General features: G+C 39.4%; 1 protein-coding gene across 2 annotated transcripts in view; it reads left to right on the top strand.

Moving 5' to 3' along the window:
* Window positions 1-9,767, top strand: part of SCARA3 (scavenger receptor class A member 3) — a 36,063-nt gene extending 26,296 nt beyond the window's left edge. For both annotated transcript variants that reach the window (XM_077291797.1, XM_077291798.1), the window contains exons 6-7: window positions 3,866-7,750; window positions 8,879-9,767. In XM_077291797.1, the coding sequence (XP_077147912.1) occupies window positions 3,866-4,320 (455 nt within the window). In that variant the 3' untranslated portion in view covers window positions 4,321-7,750; window positions 8,879-9,767. The remainder of the gene's footprint in view (window positions 1-3,865; window positions 7,751-8,878) is intronic.
* Window positions 9,768-21,557: the final 11,790 nt, after the last annotated feature.

The raw sequence follows: 21,557 nt of genomic DNA, 5'->3' as shown, positions 1-21,557 counted from the left end.
CTACTATAATACTGCCCCTATGTACAAGAATATAACTACTATAATACTGCCCCTATGTACAAGAATATAACTACTATAATACTGCTCCTATGTACAAGAATATAACTACTATAATACTGCTCCTATGTACAAGAATATAACTACTATAATACTGCCCCTATGTACAAGAATATAACTACTATAATACTGCTCCTATGTACAAGAATATAAGTACTATAATACTGCCCCTATGTACAAGAATATAACTACTATAATACTGCCCCTATGTACAAGAATATAACTACTATAATACTGTTCCTATGTACAAGAATATAACTACTATAATACTGCCGCTATGTACAAGAATATAACTACTATAATACTGCCCCTATGTACAAGAATATAACTACTATAATACTGCCCCTATGTACAAGAATATAACTACTATAATACTGCCCCTATGTACAAGAATATAACTACTATAATACTGCTCCTATGTACAAGAATATAACTACTATAATACTGCTCCTATGTACAAGAATATAACTACTATAATACTGCCCCTATGTACAAGAATATAACTACTATAATACTGCTCCTATGTACAAGAATATAAGTACTATAATACTGCTCCTATGTACAAGAATATAACTACTATAATACTGCCCCTATATATAAGAATATAACTACTATAATACTGCTCCTATGTACAAGAATATAACTACTATAATACTGCCCCTTTATACAAGAATATAACTACTATAATACTGCTCCTATGTACAAGAATATAACTACTATAATACTGTCCCCTATGTACAAGAATATAACTACTATAATACTGCTCCTATGTACAAGAATATAACTACTATAATACTGCCCCTATATACAAGAATATAACTACTATAATACTGCTCCTATGTACAAGAATATAACTACTATAATACTGCCCCTATATACAAGAATATAACTACTATAATACTGCTCCTATGTACAAGAATATAACTACTATAATACTGCCCCTATATATAAGAATATAACTACTATAATACTGCTCCTATGTACAAGAATATAACTACTATAATACTGCCCCTATATATAAGAATATAACTACTATAATACTGCTCCTATGTACAAGAATATAACTACTATAATACTGCCCCTTTATACAAGAATATAACTACTATAATACTGCTCCTATGTACAAGAATATAACTACTATAATACTGCTCGTATGTACAAGAATATAACTACTATAATACTGCCCCCTTTATACAAGTATATAGCTACTATAATACTGCTCCTATATACAAGAATATAACTACTATAATACTGCTTCTATATACAAGAATATAACTACTATAATACTGCTCCTATGTACAAGAATATAAGTACTATAATACTGCTCCTATGTACAAGAATATAACTACTATAATACTGCCCCTATATATAAGAATATAACTACTATAATACTGCTCCTATGTACAAGAATATAACTACTATAATACTGCCCCTTTATACAAGAATATAACTACTATAATACTGCTCCTATGTACAAGAATATAACTACTATAATACTGCTCGTATGTACAAGAATATAACTACTATAATACTGCCCCCTTTATACAAGTATATAGCTACTATAATACTGCTCCTATATACAAGAATATAACTACTATAATACTGCTTCTATATACAAGAATATAACTACTATAATACTGCTCCTATGTACAAGAATATAAGTACTATAATACTGCTCCTATGTACAAGAATATAACTACTATAATACTGCCCCTATATATAAGAATATAACTACTATAATACTGCTCCTATGTACAAGAATATAACTACTATAATACTGCCCCTTTATACAAGAATATAACTACTATAATACTGCTCCTATGTACAAGAATATAACTACTATAATACTGCTCGTATGTACAAGAATATAACTACTATAATACTGCCCCCTTTATACAAGTATATAGCTACTATAATACTGCTCCTATATACAAGAATATAACTACTATAATACTGCTCCTATATACAAGAATATAACTACTATAATACTGCCCCTTTGTACAAGAATATAACTACTATAATACTGCCCCCTATATACAAGAATATAACTACTATAATACTGCCCCTATGTACAAGAATATAACTACTATAATACTGCCCCTATGTACAAGAATATAACTAATATAATACTGCCCCCTATATACAAGAATATAACTACTATAATACTGCCCCTATGTACAATAATATAACTACTATAATACTGCTCCTTTGTACAAGAATATAACAACTATAATACTGCTCCTATGTTCAATAATATAACTACTATAATACTGCTCCTATGTACAAGAATATAACTACTATAATACTGCCCCTATGTTCAAGAATATAACTACTATAATACGGCCCCCTATATACAAGAATATAACTACTATAATACTGCTCCTATGTACAAGAATATAACTACTATAATACTGCCCCTATGTACAATAAAATAACTACTATAATACTGCCCCCTATGTGCAAGAATACAACTACTATAATACAGCCCCCTATGTACAAGATTATAACTACTATAATACTTCCCCCTATATACAAGAATATAACTACTATAATACTGACCTGTGTACAACAATATAACTACTATAATACTGTCCCCTATGTACAAGAATATAACTGGTATAATACTGTTCCTATGTACAAGAATATAACTACTATAATACTGCTCCTATGTACAAGAATATAGCTACTATAATACTGTCCCCTATGTTCAAGAATATAACTACTATAATACTGCCCCCTATGTTCAAGAATATAACTACTATAATACTGCCCCCTATGTACAAGAATATAACTACTATAATACTTCCACCTATGTACAGGAATATAACTACTATAATACTGCTCCTATGTACAAGAATATAACTACTATAATACTGCCCCTATGTACAAGAATATAACTAATATAATACTGCCCCCTATATACAAGAATATAACTACTATAATACTGCCCCTATGTACAATAATATAACTACTATAATACTGCTCCTTTGTACAAGAATATAACAACTATAATACTGCTCCTATGTTCAATAATATAACTACTATAATACTGCTCCTATGTACAAGAATATAACTACTATAATACTGCCCCTATGTTCAAGAATATAACTACTATAATACGGCCCCCTATATACAAGAATATAACTACTATAATACTGCTCCTATGTACAAGAATATAACTACTATAATACTGCCCCTATGTACAATAAAATAACTACTATAATACTGCCCCCTATGTGCAAGAATACAACTACTATAATACAGCCCCCTATGTACAAGATTATAACTACTATAATACTTCCCCCTATATACAAGAATATAACTACTATAATACTGACCTGTGTACAACAATATAACTACTATAATACTGTCCCCTATGTACAAGAATATAACTGGTATAATACTGTTCCTATGTACAAGAATATAACTACTATAATACTGCTCCTATGTACAAGAATATAGCTACTATAATACTGTCCCCTATGTTCAAGAATATAACTACTATAATACTGCCCCCTATGTTCAAGAATATAACTACTATAATACTGCCCCCTATGTACAAGAATATAACTACTATAATACTTCCACCTATGTACAGGAATATAACTACTATAATACTGCTCCTATGTACAAAATATAAATACTATAATACTGCCCCCTATGTACAAGAATATATCTACCATAATACTGCCCCTTATGTACAACAATAAAGCTGCTTGATGTTATATTCATTTGTTTTTTGAACTGTGCATTAAATAACAAAATATTTTTGAAGAAATTATTAATATTAGATGAATTACTCTTTCAGGTGCACCAGGCCCTCCAGGTCCAAGAGGACTTAAAGGCGATATTGGAGGAAAAGGACCTTTAGGTCTCAAGGGGAAAAAAGGTGACACGGGTGAAACAGGTGCTCCAGGTGCTCAAGGACCAAGAGGGCTTATTGGTGATACTGGACCTATTGGAGAAAAAGGCTCTATTGGAATTAAGGGAAGCTCAGGAATTAAAGGTGAAAAAGGCAGTATGGGCCCACCAGGTCCAAAAGGTCAAAAGGGAATTAAAGGTGATCTTGGTCCTCCTGGACTGGATGGCCCTCCTGGTGAGATAGGACCACAAGGCTTGGACGGACTCCCAGGATTTACAGGACCAACTGGAGTAAAAGGTGATGATGGACCAATGGGACTGAAAGGAGAAATGGGTATTCCAGGTCCTCCTGGGGTGCCTGGACTCCCTGGGCCAAAAGGAAAATCTGCTTTATCAAAATGAATGTATTTCCAAAAATCTTGATGAACACAGAATGACCCATGAATGGTGGAAAGTCTTGACTCGATGATGTAGATCACAACACGTTGGTCATGGAGATAGAAGACTGACCGGAATGGAACTCTTTTTCCGCATAATTCTACCAAATCGTATAAAATACGGATATATTTTTGTAAAGCACACTCATTATTCTCATCCGTTATCAACGTCATAAGACTTTACTTATCGGGACCAACCTTCCAGCTGCCCGTCCATCTAGAAGATCTCCAGTTTTTTATAGGTTGACTTAGAAATTCAAGCCTCATAAAAAGTATCCTTCTTAGGTTCTGTCTTGGAGCCACATCCAGAGCTGCTTTCTGAATTCTGCTGATTGACCTTGGAAAGAGAGTACACTTCATTGACAGACATGTGACCTAATAGTTTAAAGGTATAATCAAAATACATAAATCACCACTGAGTTTCCAGGCTGTTTCCTGCTTCCCACAGATGTTGGAAGGCCGTTGGCAGTCATCTGTCTCTACCCTTCCTTGCACCGGGCTGGGCTTGTTTGTTGCCTATGACATACTACTGCACCGCCGTAGTCCGTAACCTCTCCTGTGCCTTGGACCTACAATGTGTCTGGAGCATCATGATCAGAATTTAATGTGACCTTTAATATAGAATGTACTGATGGGTGAGACCTGACCACCATCATGTGAGGCTCGGGAAGGCATTAGGAGACATGTAGATAGTACAACTTTCCACTTTATTGTAGTCAAGATGGCGGCTAAAAGATGGATCATTCTCCTCCAGAAAGCAAGTTAGAGGGGGCATGGAGGAAAATGGAAGTGGAAACTGGAGTTTCTCTTTTGATTTCCCGTAAATTCCTGTGTTACACATTGCAGAATTTGGAATGTAGCTTTGGATGTGACTGGTGGAGAAATTACTGTGCGATAATGAGAGGTGACACAATCATTAGACAGGGTGACCATAGTAAAAGTAATACTTACATGTGCTCATAATCTTGGGGTTTCGGACCTTCTTTCTTCGTGTTTTCGCCAATGAGTGATCTTGAAGGTATGACCATCACTCCTGGAACCTCTGCAGAACGTCCCCTGTGTGACATCCCCATAGAAAATAGAATTTCTGTAGTTTTAGTATCAACAAAATAAAGGTGTATTCTCAGGTTTGGAAGCTATCCCCTGTCCATTGGATAGGAGATAACTTCTCAATCTCTAGGGGTACTACCCATGGGTTCAACACCGATCCACAGAACTAGGGCTCTGAAGACCCCAGTGTGAATGAAGCGGTGGTTGATCGTGCCGACTGCCACTCCATCTATTTTTATGGGAGTTTCGAAGACCAACCGAGCAAAGCGAGGGCACAAACGATCACCGCTCCACTTACACGGGCCTCTTCAGAGCCCTAGTTCTAGAGATCAGCTGACACCCAGCTGTTGGGAAGTTAGAATACTCCTGTAAGAAAAGAGGAGGCAAAATTGAATTAGTTTAGTGAAACGTCTGGGAGGCGGAGCATTACTCAAGGATTTAGACAAGATTTAGAGAGATTTCCTGTGTCACGCTCCACCCCCCCAGACCGTGCACTGGTCACAACACATCGTATCAGCGTTTCACGCAGCGTTCCCTTCACATTCCCACATTTGCATTTCTGTGGAAATTTGGTTTAATATTTATCTCACATAGAGGATCCTTTTTGCAGCTTCCGTTTTGCATTTTCAGGCACAGTTAGAAAATATCTATTTGTTTATCTGCACTTGCTGGCTGAGTGCTCTTGAATTGAGTTCTGTATAGTCCATTGAAGAAGAATTTCTACTGTACGAGTTCTAAATGAAGGACCCAAAAAAAGAAAATGTAGTATGAGTTAACAAGAAAAGGGTAAATATGAGCAAAGATGAATGCTATAATACAAAAGAAAAGGCATGAGACCAAAAAACAAAAAGTAGTAAAAAAAAAAACAATCAACAATGACACTTGGGAATATGGTAATGGAGGGAACTAGAGTGTTCTATCAAGGAAATGTCTAATATCAAGTGGAAGTCAAGACTAATGCTCGAATACTATAGTGTCACATACTGCACCTGACAAGAAAAATCATGTCTGGTGCCAGAGAAGTCAAGTAGGGAATCAGAAAATGTAAGGCTGGTGCCACAGAAATCAAGTGGGGTGTTAGATAATATAGATACAGTGTCAGGGATGACAAGTGCAGAACTAAAGAAGGTAGAGACATGGTGCCCGGGAAGACAACTAGGGTGTCAGAAAATAAAAGCATGGAGTAAAAAAGACTACTGTACAACTAGAAAAGACAGAGAATACAGTGATAGTGCCAGATAAGACAAGGATAGTACCAGAGAAGGTAGAGGTACAGTAAGAGAAGACAAGTTGGGTGCTGAAAACATAAGGGTGCTGCTGGAGAAGACAAGTGTAGTACCAGAGAAGAGTCAAGTTTGATACCAGAGAAGAGATAAGTATTGTACTAGGGAAATAAAAGCATAATAACAGAGGAGGCAAGCATAGTACGAGGGAAAAGACAAGTTTGACCCCAAAGAAGACAATGAAGAGGCAAGCATGTCAGAAGAGCACGACACAAGAGAAAACAGGCATGACCCCAAAGTAGACAAGCATGGTTTCAGGGAAGACAAGTATGACACCAATGAAGACAAACCTGATACCAGAGAAGACAAGCATTTCACCAGAGAAGACAAGCATGACACCAGAGAAAACCGGCTTGACACCATAGTAGACAAGTGTTATACTAAAGAAAACAAGTATGACACAAGAGCATGACACCAGAAAAGACAAGCATGACACCAGAGCAACCAGGCATGACATTAGAGTAGACAAGCGTTATACAGAAAAAGACAAGTATGACACCAGAGAAGACAAGCATGATACCAGAAAAGACAAGCATTTCAACAAAGAAGAAAAGCATGCCACCAGAGCAGACAAGCGTGCCACCAGAGAAGGCTTACATGGTACTAGAGGAGATAAGCATGACACAAGAGCATGACACCATAAAAGACAAGCATGACACCAGGAAAACAGGCATGACATTAGAGTAGACAAGCGTTATACCGAAAAAGACAAGTATGACGCCAGAGAAGACAAGCATGTCAACAGACAAGACAAGCATGATACGAGAGAAGACAAGCATGATACCAGAAAAGACAAGCATTTCAACAGAGAAGAAAAGCATACCACCAGAGCAGACAAGCATGCCACCAAAGAAGGCTTGCATGATACTAGAGGAGATAAGCATGACACAAGAGCATGACACCATAAAAGACATGCATGACACCAGAGAAAACAGGCATGCCACCAAAGTAGACAAGAATGTTACCAGAGAAGACAAGCATGCCACCAGGGTAGAGAAACATGGTAACAAAGTAGGGTCAAGCATAGTAAACAAGATTCAAGTATAATACCAGAGAAAACAGGTATGTGTTGTGAAATTGGATTTTGGGCTCCCCCGGTGGCCACTGGTGGAATTGAACTGGTGTGCATCATCCTCTCTGTTCACCTGTTTCCATCAGGATGTGGGAGTCGCTATTTAGCCTTGCTCCTCTGTCACTTCCAGGCCGGTCAACATTGTAATCAGAAGCCTTTCTGTGCATGTTCCTGCTGCTAGACAACTCCCAGCTAAGTTGGACTTAGTCCTTGTTTGTTTTTGCATTTTGTTCCAGTTCACAGCTGTAGTTTCGTTTCTGTGTCTGGAAAGCTCTTGTGATCTGAAATTGCCACTCTGATGTTATGAGTTAATACTAGAGTCTTAAAGTAATTTCAGGATGGTATTTTGATAGGGTTTTCAGCTGACCATGAAAGTGCCCTTTCTGTCTTCCTGCTATCTAGTAAGCGGACCTCAATTTTGCTAAACCTATTTTCATACTACGTTTGTCATTTCATCTAAAAATCACTGCCAATATTTGTGGGGGCCTCTGTCTGCCTTTCGGGGAAATTTCTCTAGAGGTGAGCCAGGACTATATTTTCCTCTGCCAGGATTAGTTAGTCCTCCGGCCGGCGCTGGGCGTCTAGGGATAAAACGCAGGCTACGCTACCCGGCTACTGTTAGTTGTGCGGCAGGTTTAGTTCATGGTCAGTTTAGTTTCCATCCTTCCAAGAGCTAGTTCGTATGTTTGCTGGGCTATGTTCTCTTGCCATTGAGAACCATAACAATCCTCTGTAAAACATGGTTGAGGGAGAGTGATTGCATGGGCATGAATAGCTTCCAATAGCACTGGGTCACTAGTGTTTATTGATGATATGACTGAAGACAGAAGCAGCTGGATGAATTCGGAAGTATAGAGGGCTATATTTTCTGCTCAAATTCAACAAAATGCAAAAACAAACAAGGACTAAGTCCAACTTAGCTGGGAGTTGTCTAGCAGCAGGAACATGCACAGAAAGGCTTCTGATTACAATGTTGACCGGCCTGGAAGTGACAGAGGAGCAAGGCTAAATAGCGACTCCCACATCCTGATGGAAACAGGTGAACAGAGAGGATGATGCACACCAGTTCAATTCCACCAGTGGCCACCGGGGGAGCCCAAAATCCAATTTCACAACAGGTATGGTACTAGGGAAGCAATAAGCTAGACTAGAGAAGTCGAGTATGGCACTAGAGAAGAGGCATGTATAGCATGAAAATGAGATGCGGAAGGCACCAAAGAAGAGAGAAACATGGTACCAGTGACCACAAGGAACCATAGAAAAACAAGTATAATATCAGAAATAAGTATAATAAAGGAGAAGTAACAAGCAGGGTTACGGATAGAAGTATGATACCAGAGAAGAGACAGTTGGTCCTGGTCGTAGCTTCAGAAGCACCATGTCTGCTAGGTATCAGCCCAGATGTCTGTGGAATCTTCACAGTTTTTGGTTGTGATTGTTTTCTTTCAGTTGTTATAGTGAAGTCCAGATAAAAAGTAAATATGGATGAGATGAGTATAGATCTGGGTAAAGGGCAGGGGAGGAGAACATTTCTGACATTATATTGGCAGGTCCCATCTATGAGACGTTCACTGTGTAATATAGAGGGACTGGTATTCATAAACAAGGAGACTCCTGCTCATCTCCGTGCACAGTCAGGCATCTTCTTGTAGTAGGTCACTTTCGTGGTACTTCTAGTGTAAGGTATGAGGGTGGATTGATGGGCTATCAGAATCTCCTTGATACATTAGAATTATATGGAGAACAAGGGGTCGGTGTCTGGAAGACGATGTGCAATGTACAAAATGCGGTAATGAGGTAACGCTGAGATTTTACCCTAAAGCTTTTATTCTTTGTGTGAGGAGGTTTTCATAGTTAATCAAAAACCTGAAAATGTCTCCACGTCAAAGGTGCAACTGGTTTGCACTCACAATGTACCTGATGCTTCTGTGTTACTGTAGGTTACAATGTGTTATCTACATGTTATCTATATGTTTATTCAAAGAGAATAAAACTGTTTACAATAGGAGGACGTGTTGTTTCTTAAGTGTATGTGCACCTACAACTACCAAAATGTTTCTCGCGGAGCTGCGGGTTCAGTGCTCAGTGGGCATTCCCCTATGTGTCTTCACCCCCACACATGCAACTTATTGAGTTCCTACTAAGGCCATCTTTAAGATGCATAAAAAACATAACTTTTCTCTGGTGAGCAAAGAAAATATTTATTGATGTGCATCCATAAAGGCAAGTTGAACGTTTTCGGTCCACACCCGGATCTTCATCAGAACAAATATATTGCATCCATCGATCACGAGCTGAGGTGAGAGTCTCTGGTCACATATTCTTTGCGTATCTTTGGTGCTTGACCACCGACAGGAGTCTCCTTGATCTGGTAAAGTGGGGTGGATAATCCGTGACTGATGTTGTCTGGGGTCTTGACCGGCGATGCTCTGGTCTTCTGGATAGTATGTTAGGATTGCTGCATCCTATCCCGATTCATGTGTCACCGATTCTTCCGGAAGAAGAATCAGTGAAACATGCGTCGGGGTAGACTCCCGTCGGTGGTCAAGCATCAAAGATACCCGAAGAATATGTGACCAGAGACTCTCACCTCAGCTTGTGATCGATGGATGCAATATATTTGCTCTGATGAAGGTCCGGATGTGGACCGAAAACGTTCAACTTGACTTTATGGATGCACAATGCACATCAATAAACATTTTCTTTGCACTCCAAAATTTCCTTTAGAGTGCCAAGTTTTTTTCTGATTTTGGACTATTTTGGGTTGGATACCCATCTTGAACACATATCTCACATATTACGAGTGCCGTGGTGCTCCATCGCAACATTTTCTCTATGGTGAGTCGACAAGGCTGCAGCTGAGGACTTCTCGTGAGTGCCGATGAAATAATGGAGAACTGTTCGACACTACATATGATCGTGGTGCACTTGGAGAAAAGCAGCAATGTAGAAAGAAATCCCGGCCCTCACGTGTAGAATAGTTGCTTATTCAATACAGTGAAATCCAAACAATTAAAGAAGTTTCAGCCCATACCAGGCTTCAATAATGGAACAGCCATATGATGTGGATATATATATATATATTAGGGCGAAGGAAATTACATCACAATAATTAACTTATAAAAACAATGCAAAAACTGTGTATACAAAAATTATACAAAAAACTATAATTTTATACAACTGATACAAATTATGACAATACCCAAAACCCAAACCAATCCATACATAAATTATTTACATAGTAGACAGAATATGCATTTCTCTAAGGATGTTATCATTCTCTCAATAGATTCCAACATTAGGAAGATAAATTGTTCTTTAACTTATCCAGAATAATCATAATTTTATCAATTATAGTGGTGTGAAAAGTGTTTGCCCCCTTTCTGATTTCCTATTCTTTTGCATATTTGTCACACTTAAATGTTTCAGATCACCAAACAAATGTACAGTTGAAATCAGAAGTTTCCATCCACTATATATTAGACACATCTTCAGGTTTTTCTCAATATCTGACATGAAATCAGAATAAATCTTTCCCGCTTTAGGTACATTAGGATTACCAAAATTATTAATATTTAAGAAATGCCAGAATGAGAGAGAGAGAGAATGTTTTCAGGCATTTTATTACTTACTGCAAAGTCAAAAGTTTACATACACTAAGAATACTATGCCTTTAAACAATTCTGGACTATGATAATGTCATGTATTTGGAAGCTTCTGATAGGTTTTTGGCAATATGTGAGTTAATTAGAGACACACCTGTGGATGTATTTTAATGCACACCTGAAACACACTGTTTCTTTGTGTAGCATCATGGGAAAATCTCAATAAATCAGCCAAGATATTAGGAAGAGAATTTTGGACTTGCACAAGTCTGGCTAATCACTAGGTACAATTACAAGATACCTGAAGATGCCTCGTTCATCTGTACAAACAATTATACACAAGTGCAAACAAGATGGGAATGTCCAGCCATCACACCGCTCAGGAAGGAGATGGGTTCTGTGTCCGAGAGATGGACGTGCTTTGATCCGACATGTGCATATCAAACCAAGGACAAAAGCAAAAGACCTTGTGAAGATGATGGTGGAAGCTGGTAAGATTGTGTCAATATCCACAGAGAAACAGCTACTGTATCATCATGGGCTGAAAAGCCACTCTCCCAGGAAGAAACCATTACGCCAAAAGAATCATAAAAAGCCAGATTACTTAATGTTTGCAAATAAACACAGGAATAAAGACCTTCATTTTTGGAGACACGTCCTGTGGTCTGATGAAACTAAAGTTGAACTTTTTGGGCATAATGACCATCATTACGTTTGGAGGAAAAAGGGAGATGCTTGGAAGCCTATGAACTCCATCCAAACTGAGAAACACGGTGGTGGCAGCATCATGTTGTGGGGTTGTTTTGCTGCAGGAGGGACTGATGTACTTCACAAAATAGATGGCATCATGAGAAAAGATCATGTGTCAATACTGGAGCAACATCTCAAGACATCAGCCAGGAAGTTAATGCTTGGCCGGAAACGAGTGTTCCAAATCGACAATGACCCGAAGAATACTGCCAAAATGGTAACAACATGGCTTCAGGATAACAAAGTCAATGTTTTGGAGCGGCCATCACAAAGCTCTGATCACAGTCCTACTGAAAATTTATGGGCAAAGCTAAAAAGGCTGTTGCGAGAAAGGCGACCTACAAATCTGTTACACCAGTTTTGTCAGGAGCAATAGGCCCATATTCTGACCAACTATTGTGAGAAGCTTGAGGAAGGATGTCCCAAACATTTGACCCAAGTCATTCAGTGTAAGGGCAATGGCACCAAATACTAATGAAATGGATGGAAGCAGTAATTAATAAAAAATGCCTTAAAACCTTCTCTCTCATTATTCTGGCATTTGGCAAATATTAATAACTATGGTGAAACCAATTGACCTAAAACGGGAAAGGTTTATTCTGATCTCAGGCCAGAAATTGAGAAAAACCTGCAGATGTGTCTTTTTAAAATAGTGGATGGAAACTTCTAGTTTCAACTGTAAATATTAGACAAAGACAACACAAGTAATCACAAAATGCAGTTTATAAATGAAGGTCTTTATTATTAAGGGCAAAAGAAATCCAAACCTCCAGGGCCCTGTGTAAAAAGTGATTGAGGTCTTGCCAAGGCCCTCTTCAAGAGAGAAAGCCGCATCCAAGTGCCATCCATTAAAAAACATAAATGTTCTCTATGGTGAGGTCACAGAGCTTGAGCTGAGGACTTCTCATGAGTCCCAGCCTAAGCTCTCAGTCATAGGTTTCGCCATTCCATGGATATTTGTCAGTTCCCTTTAAACGTCAACCATACACATAGGTTGGCATAGGAGCTGAGTACACAAATTTGTAAAGCGGCAATAAAGCAATCTAGAGCTGATCGTATCCTTTATGTTCGGCTGCCATGAAGAAGCTGGATATAGTTTGGGGTTTTTACAATAAACATTATATAATAAACTCCGATTTGTTGCCCTTTGGGATCAACTATAAAGTCAGTAGCCTCAAACATGGAATCCTAGCAGCAAACTTTTCACCTATAAGCATCTCCTTTTGTTTTTAAGGCCATACATCCAAGGTCCTGGTCCTCCAACCTCGGTTACAATCGTAAGACCATTTTGGGTGCCCAGAACGATTGATTCAACTTAGAGATGAGTGAATTGTGAAAATTTACAGGAAAGCAAATCAACAAATTTCCTATCATCGATCAATATTCTATCCAATATATTATTTTGCCAAATTAGGGGTAATTACCAGTCTGAGAACTTGGGGACTTGTTCAAATTCTTTTCAATTGACCCTTCGAAACGTCTCCAAATAGTCACACGTACGTCTCCCACACAGAGGAGTCCCTCTATCCCCACTTCCCAAGAGTCGTAACTGCTTCATTTGTCGACGGAGCCAAGCTCAGGCTTGTTTTTTAAATAGAAGAAAACACCAAATTTCATGATATTATTTTTGAGTTATTATGTCGACACCACATTTATTTAGATTTTTAAGTTTTACAACCTTTGAACAACAGAAAGAGTTGATTAAAAATATATATATCTTTGAGTCAGCGCATTTAGGGAGCCATCATTTTTTGGGAACTTCAATAAGGGCTTGTTTTTAGGAAGTTGTACTGTAATATTCACTGGCGCCATTTTGCAGTGCCCAGGACTTCATTAAATTTTATTAATCTTTATGGGACGGGGAGAAGAAAAACAACTATTCTCCTGTTTTTAATCATTTTTATTATAATTTATTTTTTTTAAGGTCATTTTTCATTGGAGATCCATTATACAACTTGTTAGTTCTACAGTTGAGGTCAATAACAATTACATTTTGGGGTTTTTACATCTTTTTCCATAGTTAAGCATTTTATATTGATTTTTTTTGTTGTTGTTGCTGCGTTGAACTTTTAATATATTTTAGTCTTGTTATAGGACTTGATCGCCTGTATAATACAATACAACAATAAAACAATCTCTGAAATGTGACTGACTTAAGGCCAGCACAAACATTAAATGAAAGTAGTTCGAACCCACCGATTTTTGGTAGAACGGCCATGCGAATGTTATGGGCTTTCTTAAGGTGCAGGTCATGGAGAGCGGCACGGACTAGAGGAGATGATGCAGCAAAGTTGGACTTTCATGTGGATCTAAGAGCTGGAGTGTGGTGACATGACAAAAGAACAGAGATGTACCGTATTTGAAATCCAAAATCTTCCAGCAGGGGTGTAGTTACACATAGTCAAAAACATGTGGTAGCACCAGAATAGCAGAAACAAATGATCAGGTACCTTGAGATAAGTACTAGGATTGACAGGACTGGGCTTGGAAGTAATAGCCGTTGCTAGACAGCAGACAGGAGTTGCAGGGAAGAAAAATAGACACATGGCTGGATCAGAGTCTAGTAGAAGGTTAGGCAAACTTCTGGAAAAGAAGGTGATAATGGTCTTTTCCGTCTTGAATACTCAGGCAGCAAACAGCTATCTGAGCCGGCCCTAAATTGACTTTTTTGATGATGTCAGAACTGATTGGAAGGAAACTACAATAATGTGATATGGACTAGCACAGATGGAGTCGACCAAAGGAAACAAACCTCTGTGCTGGAACCAGGAGACGTGAGTAACCCCAACTCTCCGCCGAAACATTATGTTGGGGAAGAGAAGGAGCGGGCAGTTGGAATTTCAACACCTGATGCTAGATTTGTCTGGTGGTGACATTGTCCACTAAAAACAGAAGAATGCTTGGCTGAGAAAAATAGTCATGTGCATGGAGGGGTTGGGAGAGATAGCTATGCATCAGATGGTCTACCAGCTGTGTTGCCTCTCCTGTGTGTGGCGAATTTGAGTGACCTTCTCAGGCACAGCTGACATGGACTTGGACAGACAGATTTGTCTGGTGGTGGCATTCTCCATTCTCTTAACACAAGAACACTAGGCCAAACCAAGTGCTCACATATATGGGGGAATTGGGATAGATAGCAGTCTGTCAATTGAGCGGTTTAACATCAACTATCTCGTGTGTATGGCCATTTTTCGTAACTTGCCAGGCCCCTTGACAACTCAGTGGTACGCCATGATCATGGCTAAATTTAAAATTAGATGTATTTTCGATCTCGGATGAAAAAAGCTGAATTTCAGCTATGCTATATACTCAACATCCACTGCTGGCTGTTTTCTGTTGAAGGAATGGGCAGGGACGTAACTACCATGGTAACCACTGCGACCAGGCCCGGTGGGTGAGGGGTCGTCCAACACCAGCAAATACTTCAAATGGATGTGGGTTCTCAGACGCACATTCAGCTGTAGTGTATTGCTGCACACAGACCTGTCGGCTCCATAGGTGGCGATACACACTGCCGGCCAATCAGAGGCAAGCAGCTGATGTTTTTGTGTATGTAACTGGGGGTTCATGGCAGTGACATGCGCTCCCATCTCTTGCACCCTGAAGTCAGCTGCCAGCTGACAGAGTACACGGTGGCCTTACTACTACATGGACTATGGGCTGTGCATTATACTGTATGAAGGACTATGTGCTGTGTATTATATTATGTGAAAGATATGGGTTGTGTTTTATACTATATGGAGCACTATGGGTTGTGCATTATATTATAGGGAGGACTATGGAGGGTGTATTATACCATATGGAGAAATATGGACAGTGCATTTTATTATATGGAGGACTGTGGGCTGTGCATTATACTATAAGGATGACTATGGGCTATGCATTATACGATTATTGTTTTATTATTATTATTTATTTATATAGCACCATTAATTCCATGGTGCTGTACATGAGAAGGGGTTACATCAAAATGCAAATATCACTTACAGTAAACAAAACTAACAATTACAGACTGATACAGAGGGAAGAGGACCCTGCCCTTGCGGGCTTATATTCTACAGGATTGTGGGGAAGGAGACAGTAGATCGAGGGTTGCAGTAGCTCCGATGGTGTTGAGGTGGCCATGTGGTCTTTACAGGCTGTAAGCTTCTTTGAAGAGGTGGATTTTCAGGTTCCGTCTGAAGGATCCAAATGTGGTGGATAACCGGACGTGTTGGGGAACAGAATTCTAGAAGATGGGGGTTATTCGGGAGAAGTCTTGGAGGCGATTGGGTGAGGAGCGAATAAGCGTGGAGGAGAGAAGGAGGTCTTGGGAGGACCGGAGATAACGTGAGGGAAGATATTGAGAGATTAGTTTGGAAATATACGGAGGAGAAAGGTTATGGATGGCTTTGTAGATCAGTGTTAGTAATTTAAACTTGATGCGCTGGGAAATTGGGAGCCAGTGAAGGGATTTGCAAAGAGGGGAAGCAGGAGTGTAGCGAGGAGAGAGATTAACTAGTCGGGCAGCAGAGTTAAGGACGGACTGGAGAGGTGCGAGAGTATTAGAAGGTAGGCCACAGAGGATGATGTTGCAGTAGTCGAGGCGGGAGATGATTAGGGCATGCACAAGCATTTTGGTAGAGTGAGTGTTGAGGAAAGAACGGATTCTGGAAATATTTTTGAGCTGGAGGCCACAGGAGGTGGCGAGAGCTTGGATGTGCGGTTTGAAGGACAAGGCAGAGTCAAGGGTTACTCCGAGGCAGCGGATTTATAGGGATGACTATGGGCTGTGCATCATACTACATGGATGACTATGGGCTGTGCATCATACTATATGGAGGACTAAGGGCTGTGCATTATACAGAAAGGATGACTAAGGGCTATGCATCATACTATATGGAGGACTCTGGGATGTGCATTATACTGAATGGATCACTATTGGCTGTGCATTATACTATTTGGAGGACTATGGGCTGTGTATTATATATGAAGGACTATGGGCAGTGCATTATACTGTATGAAAGACTATGGAGGGCACATTATAGTATACGAAGGACTATGAGAGGTGCATTATACTATTCAAAGGTCTATGGGGGCACATTATACTGTATGGAGGCCTATGGTCTGTGCATTGAATTTTATGGAGGACTATGGGGAGTGAATTATACTTCTATGAACACGCATGACTTCTATGTATGCCTCTGGTGAGTATAATGGTTTATTTTTTTCTATACATTAAAGAACAGTGACAAAACAGGAGACATATACCAGGATGGAGCCCAGGATAAGGGACATATACCTGTATGGAGGATATATATACCAGGATGGGATCCAGGATAAGAGACGTATACCAGGATGAAGGACATAAATACCAGAATGAGGGACATATATACCAGGATGGGGGATATATATGGCATGATGGGGTCGGTATGAGAGAAATATATACCAGGATGGGGTGTATATATACCACAATAGGGCCAGGATGAGGGACAGATATATCAGAATAAGGGACATAAACATAAATACCAGGTTGGAGGGAATATATATATATATATATATATATATATATATATATATATATATATATATACACACACACACACACACTGTATACAGTGGGGGGCCTGGTTTCCCATAGATCCGTTGACAATTCTTTTGCTTTGCCCATGACTCACAATCTAGAAACGTCAGTGGCTGGATGAAGCATGCAAGAGTCTATCTGGACCCCAGAAACTCGCTCAGCTTTTATGCACACAAGCAAACAGGTCACAGGTGAGGATGAAAAAGAAAAAGTTGGGAACATTTTTGGTGTTATCATTCATTCTCTTAAAAAAGATTGAGAAAGCAAAAATTCTGCTGAGGTATGTAAACTTTTGAGCACAACTGTATATATTCCATGTATTGGAATTGGAGGAGAATATACCATACACTCACTGTTAGTTCCCCCATAACTAGCCTATTAGTGGAAGCAGCTGCGGCCTCGTCCATCATTCGTCAGCCAATTGCGTAATTGTCCTGATGATTGGAGGCAGCGGAATTGTGTTCCCCTGACAAACCGGTGGCAGCGGTAGGATCTGTGTCATCTTTTGGTGTCACCTGTGATCAAGTGGTAACAGTGGTGGGACTTATGCATGACCCCCGCCCCTCCTCCCTACCTGTGCATCCATGGCACTGATCGAAGAAAATTCTGAAACTTGAATCAGGTTGCAAACTGTCTAAATATGGATGACGTGATGAAGATTTCAGACTAATACTTAGTACAATTTTTATAAGCAAAGGAAACAACTGGCATATGTCAAAGTGATTTTTCAACTTCAAAGGTGGCATCTAAAGCCCTACACCTGCTTTCAACTAATGTTCTTGATGTTTCAGTCACATTTCCATATGTGTGCCAGGGTCCAAGAAGTATTGTTTCTCCTTGTGGAGAGTGACATGTTAAGCATGTCGAGATGAGGAGACGTAAAGCCGCAATGCTCCTCTGTTGGTTACCCAGACTATTCTTTCCTATGATGCCTTAATCAAACCCTCTAGGCATGAGTCACGTCTTCCCCATTAGCCACACTATTATAGACTGTGGAGAGGATGTCAACCACACCTTGGGGAACATGGTTAAAGAATCTGAAGCAGAACTCCTCTGGATTACACAACGTCTTTCTCCTACCTAATTAGCACACTGCGATCCACACTATATAAGTTGCTTTGGTTCACATATAATGATGTGCCTGGGACATCAAAGATATTATTTATGCAGGGCAAGCGTTAGAGAAGCTAAAGACAGTAATGAAGTGAGGCTTGCAAGGGAGACCGGTATGTCAAAAGCAAAAAAAAAGTCAAAAATGCTATAGGATTTTTACAGCTTGAAAAGGGAGAATTGGTCAAAAATGATGTTGAGAAGGCCAAACTTTTAAATTCCTAGTTTTCATCTGCGTTTTCTAAGAAAGCAATTGTAACATCAACTGATCTTCATGGTGCCATCGAAGGAATAAAAGAACCCACTCTATCCATAAACAGAGAGATGGTGAGGGAACTCAGCTAATTTACATGAATTTAAATCTCCTGGTCCAGATGAATTACATCCTTGGGTGCTGAAAGAGTTAGCCGAGGAAATTGCAGAACCACTAACCAGAATCTTTGAAAAATCCTGGAGAACAGGAGAAATCCCAGAAGATTGGAGAAGAGCGAATGTTGCCCCTATCTTCAAAAAAGGTAAGAAGATGGATCCAGGATATTACAGGCCAGTGAGCCTTACTTCTATTTAAGGGGGTAAAATGGATGGTCATGTGCCTGTTCTCTTGTAAGACAACTGTTACAGAATGTTTGGACATGTGATTATATTATATATGCATAACTGGGGTTTTATTGTATGTTTTTATAGAAATGTGAAATATTGTATAAAATCTTATAGACACTAATGTTATGTGATTAATGTGCAAGGTAATTGTTGGGGAAAAATACAGTTGTGGGCAGAATAAGAAGGTGTGTTTAGACTAGAGATAGACAGTTACTGTAGGTACAGTAGGACAGGTCAATGTTAATATGTCTGGGACCAGCCCAGCATGGGAGGAGGCAGGGTCAGTTTAAAATGAAAAGGCATTTCCTGGATTAGTCAGTCATAGTAAGAGCTAGAGTGAGTGTCTAAGAGAGTGAGGGGTTCAAGTGGAAGTTTGAGTATAGTCTGCAGCGGTCACCACAAGCACTTATTGTTCTGGCAGCATGAAGACACTCCAGAAGTCTTGTGGAGATCTCTGTGAGATCTGGGGCCTGTGGCTCAGAATGGGCATTGAAATGTGTGCCCTATTCTCTTTGATGCTGAAGAGGTCTGAGGGGGAAAGGCAAGCGGGAATAGTGGCTAGTCTCAGAGAAGCTGCTTTGTAGGATGGGGAGTCCCTAGGACCAGCAGAGTCTGTTGTGATAGAGACAATCCGGGCAGACAGTGCTGTGTCAATAGAAGCACAATTGGAGGGTGCTGTGCCCGATACTGCATACTGTATCTGAACTATCCAGCAACATGAACTTTGCTCAAAAGAAAAAAGTGACTCCTGATGTGTGTGTGACTGGACCCATGGACCTGGATGCAGCAGAGGCCTTGGGCCTGAGCGTGAGTACACAGCACATCATTGAGGGAAATGGACACTATAGTTAGTGGGGTGTAAGGGTGAAGAGAAGCAGCAGGCCCACAGCACCAGCCCTGAGACCCGCTTCATCTATACCAGGAAAGAACATTGAACAAATTATTAAACAGCATGTATTTAAGTACTTGGATAAGAATACAGTAATTAACCAGAGCCAGCATGGGTTTGTAGCAAACAAGTCATGCCAGAGTAATCTAATTTCCTTCTATGATGGAATCACTGACTGGGTGGATCAGGGAAATGCAGTCGATATTGTATATCTCAACTTCAGCAAAACATTTGATAAAGTATCTCATACTATCCTTATTGAAAAAAATTACCACGTATGGGATTGACAAGGCAACTGTTAGGTGGATTGATAACTGGCTTAGTGATTATACTCAAAGAGTAGTAATGTAGTAATAAATGGTTGCACATCCAGTTGGAAAAGTGTTTCAAGTGGCTACCACTCTGCACTGGCCCCAGTGTTTTTCAACATTTTTATGAATGATCTATATAAGAAAACTGAAGGTAAATGAATCACATTTGCAGACGATCCAAAGCTAGTAGGGATAGCTAACAATGGAGAAGACAGAGAAAGAAGGATCTAGATAAGGATGTAGATAATATTCAACAATGGTCAGCAACTAATAGAATGGTATTTAACAGTGAGAAATGCAAGATTCTACATCTGGGCAAGAAAAACCAAAATTAAATCACAGAATGGGAGGAAAAGAACTAAGCAACAGCACGTGTGAAAAAGACATGGGTATACTAATAGATCACAGACTGCACATGAGTCAACAGTGTGATGCAGCAGCAAAAATCGCAAACACAGTTCTAGGACGTATTAAGAGAAGCACAGAGTCTAGATCGTGTGAAGTAATTATCCACCTCTATACCTCATTGGTCAGGCCTCATCTGGAATACTGTTGTCCAGTTCTGGGCACAACATTTTAAAATAGACATCAAAAAACTGGAGCAAGTTAAGAGAAGAGCTATAATGATGAGCAGACGGCAGTGTATGTCCTGCAAGGAACGGTTAAAGGATTTTGGAATATTTAGCTTGTAAAAAAGAAGGCGAAGAGTCAACTTAAACGCTGTCTACATACAGGCGTTGGACCAAATAATGGAAACACCTAACGTTTTGGCATCATAATCTTCGAACATGTTATAAACATGCAAACCGTGACATATGGTAATGATTTGTAGTTGATTATTTGTGTTATGTGATATGTGTATGTAAATTAACTGCGTGTTTTGCAGAATTGTAAGAACATTGATGAGAACCTGATACCAATGGCAGACCTCTCGGATTTTCAAAGAGGCCAAATTGTTGGTGCTCGTAT

Source organism: Ranitomeya variabilis, chromosome 2 (genome assembly GCF_051348905.1).
Source record: "Ranitomeya variabilis isolate aRanVar5 chromosome 2, aRanVar5.hap1, whole genome shotgun sequence".
NCBI lineage: Eukaryota > Metazoa > Chordata > Amphibia > Anura > Dendrobatidae > Ranitomeya > Ranitomeya variabilis.
The sequence above is the reverse complement of the archived record's forward strand: the minus strand, read 5'-3'. Positions and strand labels throughout refer to the sequence as shown.